This window comes from Pseudorca crassidens, chromosome 20 (genome assembly GCF_039906515.1).
Source record: "Pseudorca crassidens isolate mPseCra1 chromosome 20, mPseCra1.hap1, whole genome shotgun sequence".
Classification (NCBI taxonomy): domain Eukaryota; kingdom Metazoa; phylum Chordata; class Mammalia; order Artiodactyla; family Delphinidae; genus Pseudorca; species Pseudorca crassidens.
In genome coordinates this window covers 33,210,891-33,221,543 of record NC_090315.1, presented here as the reverse complement: position 1 = coordinate 33,221,543, position 10,653 = coordinate 33,210,891, and the positions used below count along the sequence as shown (strand labels likewise).

Below are 10,653 nucleotides of genomic sequence, written 5' to 3'. Positions count from 1 at the left end.
CTGCATCCTAGGCCCACCTGACCTCGGGCTTAGGTGGGTCCCTTCTCTCTGGCCTTCACTTTCCCATCTGGAAATCTGACTCGATGTGATGCCAAGGGCCCCTCTCCTCTCCACTAAATGGTCAGCGGGAGCCCCGCTCCCAACTGGAGGCCCGAGGAACAAGCTTCTGCAGCCTCAGCAGCCTCCCGAGGGGGTTTACCTGGCCCCCTAGGAGGGGCTGGGGTCGAGAGCGCCTTGAAAGAAACCTCTAGCTAATGCGCTTTATTACAAGCGTTAATCCCACAAAGCCGACTGGAAATAATGTTTATCTTTTCGCAGTTTAATTTCCCGGACCCTAAGCCGCAGGTCAGTGAGGGCGACTGGAGTGTCCCTGGGGAGGCTGGGGGTAGGAGCAGCTGTCGCCCAGAAGCAAAACGAAAGCAGAGAGGTGGTTTCCCAACAGGAAGCTAGGGAGAGGGGCAGGAGCTAAAAGGGGCCTTGAACCCTCAATGGAGAGCTGGGTCCCTCTTCACCACTTTGAGCCAGTCCCTGCCCTCCCATCTGGCCTCAGTTTCCTCATCTGAGGAAGGGGTTTGTGCTTTTGTAATTCATTATCTCTGACTATTCTATAGAAAAGAAGGCAGGGTGGGGTGGGGGGAGGTGGCCTGTTCCCTTCGGTTTTTTTTAACCCCCTCTTTTCCTCTCTGCAGCCTTCAAGGTTCTTAAAATCTCCTCCCAAGGATAAGGATCCTTCCCGTCCCAGACTTCAGCGGCCCGTCAGCTGGCAGGGCTCTGGTCTGGAAGGCTGTCACTCAGCCACCTCCGGCCGGGCTGGAGCCCAGCAGTGGAGACACAGCTTCCCGAGGATCCAGCCCCTAGGCGCACACCCCAGCTGCCCTCCCTCCCGCCTCCCCGTCCGCATCAGCTGCCCGGACCTCCCCACTAGGGCGCTGTCCCGGGCTCGCCTCCGTCTCTCCTCGTGTGCAGCGGCGAACGCACTCGCTGGCTAAAGCCGAAGCCACTGCGTCGAGGACACGAACTCAGGGCTGGCAGCGGCATCTTTAAATGTCTCATCTCCGCCTCCGCACTCCCCAGCCCTACTCCAGACGCTGCTAGCCAGGGGGGCAAAGCCCCCTTCCTCGCCCGTCAGCTCCCATTGGTTGGCCTGTACCGGAAGTGTTTGCTGGCACTAGATTAAATGGAAAGAATGCCCCCTCTCGCCTCTCCTCGACCCGGCAAGCTGTCACACTTGGCCGCCGGGGCAGAGGGGAGGAGCGCGGGGGTCCCAGCGGTGCGCCCAGGGACGGACAAGAGGATCCCCATCGCCCCTCCTCCCAGCAAACTTAAAGCCCAAGTACGAACCCGGAAACAAATGCAGCTTCCACACAAATATCCTGACGGCTGCACGCCGCCTCTTCCCCGCCCCCAGTGGCCGCCCCCATCCCCAACTCCCAGGAATCGGCCGGGCGTCTGCCGGGCTCTGCGAGTTGGCTGGGGCCGCAGTTCGGTGGGCTAAGCCGCAGGCGCCGTGGCCTTGACCGTTCCCTTGTCAGTTTCTCTCCCAGCTCTGAAAGGGACTGAAATCTGCATCCTGTCCCCAGAACCACATTTCATCCTCCCCTCCACCCCGACCTTATCAGGCTCCCCTGGCGCAAAGAGGCCACACAGCTTGGGTTCGGTTGGATTATTTTTAAGCACACAAGGAGTGGGGAGGAGGAGAAGACCCACGTGGTCCTTAGGGGCCAAGTCAGCATTGAAGTTACAAAGTGAGGGTGATGGGAGTGAGCAGGAGCGGGAGTGGCTTCAGACCCTGAATCCAGAGGGGAGAGGGAGACTTGGATACTGAGTCCGTGCACGGTGCAGACTCGCCAAGCCTTCCCCCTTGACCTTCCCCAAGGTGCCCTGCCGCCTCCTCCGTGGGATCTGACAAAATGCACGTCTGCCAGCCACTCCCAGCTCTGCGTGCGAGGAGGGCCGGTAGGAGGGTTTCTGTGTGTCTGTCTCTTAGGCAAAGTGAGAGCCCCAGACCCTGGGGAGGTCTCTCAGCTTCTTAGTGTGGAGGTGAGTTCCAAAAAGTAGGGCTTATTTCCAAGATTCTTCTGCAAATCGCAGCCATTGCGCTAACCTGCTGAGAGAGGAAAGGTTGATTAAAACCGGAGGGCCACTTGGTTGTGATTCCTAGGAAATCTGAGGTCAGTGGTGTCTCATCCAAAGGGAATCAAAGGTCTAGGGGCAATTTGCTTGCCAGAGGTAGCATTTGGACCCCGTTATGTGTAAATTCAAATAACAGTGTAACCCAATTTTCTAAGCCAGTAGCTAATCCTGAGAGAAATTACTTCAAAGAGCAGAATCTGACAGTAATTGCTGGAGGCTGCCAAATGCTTCGGGAACGTCCCTTTGTGGGGTGAGATTCCCTTCCACCAAACACAGCCAGAGAACCAGCCAGGGGCAGGAGACACTGACTGGCAGTCCTGCCCTGCTTGGGGGTGAGCTTTTGGTGGGGGGCCCGGGGCTTTCCAGGGACAGCACCCACCTGAGCGACGCCCATAGGGATTTAGTGGGCGGCACAGAGGGCTGCAAGCTGAACTTAAGCACTGGCCTTGAACCGACTGTAGGTATCTGGCCCTTCCCCTCAGACTTCCGGGAAAGCCCTGGTACCTGCCTAGCCCTGGCAAAGTCTTGGCACCGGAACAGCAGGAGCCAGCTGGCTTCCTCTGAAGGGCAGGCAGGGGACAAGGGTGGCTGTGCTGGAGAGGGTCATGGTGGTGCCCACGTTGCACACTGGCTGAACGTTGGAGAGATATTAGCTGTCCATCTCTTCAATGACTTTCTAAGGGTTTTCTAGGCAAGTTACTGTCTCATTCTGAGCTGAGTACTATTATTTGGTTTTAAGATTTGGTAACTAGAACTTTTATCTCTAAGCTTCTGTTTCAAGGAGTGCTGTGAGACAATCTTGCGCTAGGTCTGAACCTGGGCATGCTGGAGAGGCAGAGTGTGCAGCGGCTGGGCACCCGGGGTGGGGGGGGGTGGATGGATGGATGTGTCGGGGGAAGGTGTCTTTTGGACAGACACTCCCAGCGCCGTTGGGGGCCCACTACCTTCTGCTCCTGACTGGTACTGGCACTGCACTGCCGGCGCCCTCCGCCGCGGGCATGGCGTACAGTCCAGAGGCAGGCCCTGTTGGGCAAACGAGGGGTTTCCAAAGGCTTTGGCTACTCGGGAAGACTCTTCGCACGCGGAGTCTCTGGGGACTGCGGGTCGCGCGCCGGGGCCTGGAGGCTGTCCAGGAATCAGATGGCACTCAGGACTTCGTGGCCTGGACAGGTTTGGGGGTGCACCTTCGACGCCGCTGGCTGCCGCAGTGCGCGCCAGAGACCAGATGCGCGGTTTCTCGCTGCGCGGGTAGTGCATGGTCAAAGTGGGGCCTCCTGGCTCGGCCCGCAGGAAGTCGGTTTCTCCCGACCTGGGGGTCTCAGTGAACGAGAAGCGGGGCGCCGCCAGACTGCACTCCTTGCGCTCCGGCCGGCCCTCTCGAGTTGTGGCACACTGTGCCGCCGGCAGCGACTGAGTGTCTTGATGGAGCTCAGCCAGCCTGTCCGTAGCTGTGGCCACTGCCTCCTCTTCATCCGCCTCCTCTTCCTCTTCTTCCTCCAGGTCTTCCAGGTCACTCAGCCCCCGAGCCTCCTGGCTAGCTGAAACATCTGCGGGAAATCAGGAGCGAATGAGAAAAGCCCCTGGCCCCAAGGGAAATCCTCGGGAGTGCCCATCCCTGAGAAGCTTTTAGCAAACGCGCTCTGCACTCAGGGCATTCTCGGTGTAATTCACCAGGATGGCCACACCGCCTCCTACATTTGCCCCTGGGCTGCCGGCTGGGCCGCAGGAAAAGAATTCCCCCCCCTAGACCTGCCCCCACCCTTTGGAAGACTCCTCCCCTCCGATACCCCAAGGAAATGTCCACTTTTCGATGCCTAAGACCTGGATCTCAGTTCCTCAGCCTTAAAGAAGCAAGGGAAAGTTTTTACCCAATTCCAACACCCACAGGTGGCTGGTATGTATTACTTAATTGAGAAAATATTTACTGAGTACCAACTATGCTCCAGACATCATTTAGGCATTTAGGTATTAGGAACTTAGAGAATACAGCAGTGGACAAGACACTTTCTAGGGGAGTTGACATCCCTGAGGGGCTAAGTATGGCACATAAAGTAGGCTGACGTGATAGAGAATAAATTGGGAAGCTAGTTGGCATGGGTGGCCAGGGAAGGCTTTTCGGAGGTGGTACTTTCAAGTCGAGAAGAAGCCGGCTCTGTAGGGAATTCCAGGCAGAGGGAACCACACAGGCAAAGGCCCTGAGGCATGCCGGGGTTGCACGTGCAAGGGTAAGCAAGGGGGTGCCTTCCTAAAAGCTACCCCACGGGGTGGTTGTGAAAAGCCAATTAAACTGCTTGATGGCTGGAAACCCACGCAGGTTGGGGCAGTGAACATTCGGTACCTTTGGTGTCACCATTTAGGCAGCCCAGCAATTCCTCTGCTCCACCCTCCTCCTTCCTCTCCTCCCCGCCTTTGTTCTTGGGCGCCCAAGTCATCTTGTTCTCCTTCTTGAGGCGCCGGCGCGCGTTGGCGAACCAGGTGGACACCTGGGTGAGGGTCATCTTGGTGATGATGGCCAGCATGATCTTCTCGCCCTTGGTGGGGTAGGGGTTCTTGCGGTGCTCGTTGAGCCAGGCCTTGAGTGTGCTAGTGGTCTCCCGGGTGGCGTTCTTTCTGCGCCCAGCGCCACCCAACTCCACCGATCCGTACCTGGGGGAGAACTTGACTCACAGTTCTGGGGTGAGGAACCTGGGGCTGCAGGCAGGAGACTGTTTACGTCCTGGAAGTGAGGTTCTGCTCCCCATCCTAGCACACAGCCCCCCATGCTCTGTAGATTGGTCCTACCTTGGCCAGGAAGGGGGGAAAGGACTTGAGATGACAGCCACCAATGCCCCATGCCTTACCGGTCATACTGGTACTGCCCCAGGCTCTGCTCGTAGGGATAATAGGCTGCTGGTTGCGCCAGGCCGGGTGTAAAGTTCCCTGCAGCCTCCTTAAATTCATACTGTGGATTCTGGTGGGGGAGGAAGGAAGAATTCAGAACTACATCTGGGGAGGAAGAGGGGTGGGGAGTTGCTGAGGGTGTGAACTCTGGAGTCAAGTCTGGTTCCAATTGCAGTACCACCACTCGCATTGGCTGTGTGATCTTGGGCACAGTTGTTTAACCCCTCTATGCCTCAGTTTCCCCTTGGTAAAATGGGATAACAATAATGCCTAGAGGTTATTGAAGAAGAATGCTTGACAGAGTTCCTGGTGCAGAATAAACAATAGTTAAATATTAGCTGTTAAGATTACTGTTACTACTTGTCCCCCCAGCCCCTCCCCCCTCCCACCAGCTGGGGAACTTTCTTTACTCCCCTTCCAGAGCTATTCCCTGACCCTTTCTCTCTCGGGCCCCTCTGCACCTCAGTTTCCTCATGTGTACCCTGAGCCTAGTGATGACTTGCCTACCTCACGCAATTCATAGAGGTACAGGACGGACTCCTGTAAACTGTAAAGACTTTTTTTTCTTTATATACAGTCCTAACCTTTTCCTTTCCTCGGAGTTGTGAGTCCTTCCTAAATGGAGACATCACACTGGATTTCGCCCCTGCCGCTCCTGCCCCCAGGAGGGTAGGTTTTGACGCACAGACCCAGGCTCCACCCCAGCTACTCACCAGCGCCCCGTACAGCGTGGGCGGCTCCGGGCCGTAGGGCAGGTAGCCTGCATAGCTCTGGGCGGCTGCAGCGGCCGAGTAGGGAGCTCCATAGATGCCCAAGGCCGCGCCCAGCTCGGGCCTCGCACTGCCCAGCAGCCGACTGTCGTAGGGTGCGAAGCAGAGCGCGGCCGCGGGGGTGGAGCCTGAGGCCACATCTGGGACCGAGCGCGGGGCGGATTCGCAGCAAGTGGCGTTGGAACTTGCAGACACCAGAAACTACGGGGGCGAGAGAGGGGGCACCGGAGGTCAGAGACCGGCGCCTCGGGCTGGCGGGAGCCAGCGGCGGAACTGCCAGATCGTTCCTTCATTCAATATAAACTAAATGCCACCTTGTGCTGTGTTGAGCGTTCTGCTGAGGACTGGGACAGGAATTGTCCGTAGACGCAATTTACCCAAACTGCCTTTATAAATACCCCTAAACCTTTGCTAAACTCCAGAGTTCCAGGGGCTCCGGGTCATGGGAAGGTTCTAAAACCCAAATCACAGAGGCCAACCTCGGCCAGTTCCCTCGCGAGCCCTCCCTCCCCGGAGTCACAGGATCCTACAAAGGCCGAACTTGAAGGTAGTCTTAGAGACCACGTCTCACTCCTGCTCCCATTTTATAGATCGGGAGTTAGGGCTAGAGAGAGTCGGAGGCTTATCCTAGATCACAAAGCGGGGCAGAAGTCAAGTGGGACTAGTCCTCTGGCACTCTGCGGAGAAACTGAACAGGGGTGGGCTCTCCAGAATTTCCCCGGGAAACCCTGTCACCGTACAGTACCCACCCAGGTCTGGAAAAATCGAAGGAACCAGAAGCAGAGCGCTTGGACCTGCCCATGGAAAGGGAAGAAAAAGAACAGAGGACAACAAACGAACAAGCCCAGAAAAACAGTGAGATGGACAGGGCTCTGGACTGGAAGTCTGAGACTCTCCTGGCCACCTCGGATATCTGTACGATAAGGAGGCCTCTCTGTAAGATTCCCGAGATCCCACCCACTTCACGGAGCTCGTGGCCAGAGTGCCCAAGTTTCGGGTCCCACGATTTTCCAGCCTACGCTGGGGGAGTTGAACGTTCTCAGCCAGGGATTGGGGCTGCCAGAGGGGTCGGTGGTGCATTACCCAGGTGGCCGCTCTCTGACTTCCCCGGGGACTCGTGTGAGAGGGGGGCGTTTACGAGCGGGCTTCTGCGCTAGGCGCTCCCTCCTTCCAGCCCGCCCCCATCCCCCAAGGGGGCGGCTCTTACCTGGGAAGCGCTGCCATAAGGGTGTCCAAAGTGCGGGAAGGACATGGTGGCTGTCCGTGACCCACCTCCCTCTTCTCTTGCGAGTTCCCGCCTCTGCCTCGCGGTTCTGCGCCTCCAGCCGTCCGCGGCCTCGGTTCCTTACACGGTTGCCGATGCCCAGCGCCGGGTCCTCCGCCCGCTTGGCGCGACTGGAGGCAGAGCCGAAGGCAGCCCGGCTGCCGAGCCCTGCGCTCCAGAAGGCTCCCCTCCGGCCCGCGTGGTCCGGAAGACAGAAGGGCCCATGGATGGGCAGGGGAAGGGAGTGGATGCGGGTTCCCAAAAGCGCGCGGTGGCGAGGCAAGGTGAGGCGCGGCGCGGGGCCGTGCAGCTCCCGAGGTGCCCCAGTCCAAGGTGGCCAGAGGCTCAATGTGACGTCACGGTAATCCCGGGCTGCCAGGCGGGCCCCCGAGCCCTGGGGCCCCGGGCCACCAAGCCTGCCAAGCGCAGCCAGCCCGTGCGCGCGCGCGCACTCACCACACACACTTGTTCCGGGAGGTTTGTGCAGCTGGTGAGGAAAGTCAAAGACCCTGACCCTCTCTGCCTGGCGCAAGATCCTACCGTTTTCGCCTTAAACTCACGCGCGCGCGCACGTACAATCTCACCAAATTACCCGGGAGAAGTAGCAGAAACGCCTCCCACTGTGCCGCGCAGGCCCCGGGCGGCCCGGAGGAGGAGAGAAGCACCGGGCAGCGAGGGAGGAGAGAATACAAAAGAAGAGACAGGAGAAACTACAGGAGAAAAGTGGGGGAGAAAGGCTAGAGGGAGAAGGAGGAGGGGAGAGGAGAGAGATGAGGAGTCTAACTGAATAGAGGCGCGCGGGGGAGGGGAGGAAACAGGGGTGGGCGAAGGCTGGGCGGAGGTTGAAAGCTGGCAGGTGGAGGAGAGCAGAAGCTCGGGGGAGAAGCCTCCAGCCCGGCCCCCCCATCCCGCCCCTCCGCTGCAGGAAAGTTTGTTCGCGCCACAGGCCCCGAGCTCGTTGGGGCAGCGCTGGGCAGCGTCAGTGGATCCCACTGTTCCGGCCGTCTTTTTCCTCGGGGACCTGGCTCCCCGCCCCAGTCTCCCTAGGACTCTAGCTCGATGCAGGCTCTCCATGCCCGGGGCTTTGCCAGGGCCTTGACCCCGGGGCTTCTCTGCGGCTTTCAGGCCCTCCAATAGGCCGAATAGCGCCCCCTCGAGGTCAAGGTTCAGATCCCCCCTTCGGACTCCGCCAGGAAAGGCGCCAAGTCTGACCCCTGGCATCTGCAGGCCACGGGCTGAGACTCCTGGGCGTCTCCTCCGAAGCCGAGACTTGGCTGCCTCGTGCGCACGGCGAACTGTGTCCACGGGGGAGCGGGGAGCCGCAGGAAGGCGCTGGGGCCGAGCTGCAGCCGCCGCGCTCCGCTGGGGGTGGCGCTGGCGAGCCGCGGTTCAGCCCGCGGGGAGGGCGGCCCATTCCCTGCGCTCCGCTGGGACGCCTGGCTGGGCCTAGCGGTCTGACCACCCCCTCCATCCCAGGGGCTCTCAAAAGGGCACCGATGGGCGGACGAGCTCGTTGGTGCCTGGGAGGGGGCCGTGTCCTCCAGGCCTGGCTCCCGGGCAAGCGGCCGCCAGTTTGCAAGCACCGTAGATCCTGCACTCCCAAAGGCTCAATCCTCAGGCCTGGAGCCTCCCCGCTGAGGGTCTCTAACCTGCGACGTCTGGGGGCGTAAAGGGGCTGCCGGCCTGGTGGTGGTGGTGGGTGGCGTTTCGGGGGCTGCTACCGGGATCGAATGCCTCGCCTTTCATTCACGGGGTCACCGCGCTTTACAGTTTACAAAAATGTTCCCCCAGGCCCTCTCTGCACCTCCCCGGAGGAATCGGGGCGGCGGGGTTGGTTCAAGGGCCCGGGTTTATTTTCTAGTTGAAACGCAAGAACGTGTGGCGCAGAGGTTAGGAACAACCCGTATCTCTGCCCTGGGTTCTGGCGAGGCAAGGAGGAAGCCCAGGGGACGGACAAGGTTTGGGGCCCTGGCCCGGAATCCCTGGCCGCGAGCTTTCCTTCGGCACCTTTCAGAGGAGACGGGTAGGCCCGGAAGCCAGCGACGTCTTTAGAAGGACATCGGCTTCTTTTTTCTTTACATATTCTGCAGAACGCGCACGGAGCTTGGATAAGCGCAAACCGAAGACTCCTCCGCCTAAGAGATTATTAACATGAGGACAAGCTCCATTCTAAATACGAACAAACCCAGCGAGGTTTCCTGGCTGCTGCTACAGCGTCGTTACCTTGGAGAAACCTTGCGTTCAACCCGGGAAACTCCTAGTTAGAAAAAGAATTATAGTTATCGCCGGATTGATTTAGTGATAAAAATTCACCGTAATAGATAAGATCCCTCGATTTTTCAAAATGCACTTTGGAGCCATCTACACGTTTGCAGCGTGGATACATCTAAGCTATTTTTTAAACGTAAGAATTGGAGAGAATTCATTAAATTAGTCCCTTGGGGAAGGTTACTGCTAATTAATTAATTGCAAACATTTCCAGAGGGAAGGTATGTCAATTGTAAAGTAATAAAATTAGGTAGTTGAAATACTTACTCAGCAGCTTTGATTGCCCATTCGTTCCTAAGCAGATTTTTTTTTTTATGACAGAAAAATGGGGAGGGTGGTGAAGAAAAAGCATTAGTTCTGTCCCCTGGCAACCTGATTGCAAAGGAGAAACTACCATATAGAATTTATTGATTTTCATCTGATTTATAAGACCTCTGCGGTATCAATGCTGTGTGCAGGGCCTCCAGGCCTACCTCTTGTCTTTGCTCTCCAGGATTCGAGAAAAGCAACAAGATTTTTCAACAGAGAAAGAAAAGAGGAGGAAGAACAGTGGTGAAGTGAATTGGGAGGTGAGACTCTGAAGATGCTTCAGCATGTTTTCTTCATCTGCAGAAAAGAAAACAAACAAAAGAGCAGGTTTTCTGTTAAGGCATCTTTCTATTGTGTCCAAAGTTGCTTTAAGGTATCAGGATGTCTTGGGGAGGAAGGCTGCAATTTCCAGGCATGGGAGACCTTGATTTAACATTTCTTTCCTGGGGAGAGGCTGCACCCAAAGCAAACCTACCTGGTGCCGCTGACGTTTGATTGTCACCACCTTAAAAAGGGGTCTATGTTCCCTAAAAAGGGGTCCTATGAAGTGTGCCTTTTCCCATTATTTTGGGGCCCTCATTACAAAACCAAACCATCAGGTTCAACCAGTATCAACCTCTGACTGGCAGAAACCTCAGGTGAAAAGAAGTCTTTCCTGGAAAGTGCTTCAGGGAAGCTGCCGTGGAATTTGCTCTTGTCCTCCTGACTGTCGACAGACACTCACCTCTGCAGCCAAGGTGCTCTGAGCTTCTCCACCGTGCTGGCTTTTCATTGCTATATTCAGCACCGTCTAATTTAGTTTTGGGAAAAATGCCCAATTGTCTATGTGTACGCATTGAATTTTACTGAAGCAAGTAAATAAGCCTCTGAAATACAGACCCTCCCAGTTACATTTAAGGGAGTCATTCCACCTAAAATGTTTTACACAGATGATACAGATTCTTTTGTTGTATTATGCCACATGCCCTGATAGTTCCTCTAGCTGCTCATTAAAACAAAGTCAACAGTCAAAGGCCTATTTGGAGGAGG

The 10,653-nt window shown here is 57.0% G+C and overlaps 1 protein-coding gene across 1 annotated transcript; it reads right to left on the bottom strand.

The window, feature by feature from the left end:
• Positions 1-1,751: 1,751 nt before the first annotated feature.
• Positions 1,752-7,035, bottom strand: IRX6 (iroquois homeobox 6). The gene is made up of 6 exons (XM_067718401.1): positions 6,991-7,035; positions 5,727-5,984; positions 4,974-5,083; positions 4,472-4,779; positions 3,078-3,680; positions 1,752-2,104 (listed from the first exon to the last, which is right to left on the bottom strand). The coding sequence occupies exons 1-6, from the start codon at positions 7,033-7,035 to the stop codon at positions 2,100-2,102; spliced, it is 1,329 nt and encodes a 442-aa protein (XP_067574502.1). The 3' UTR covers positions 1,752-2,099.
• Positions 7,036-10,653: the final 3,618 nt, after the last annotated feature.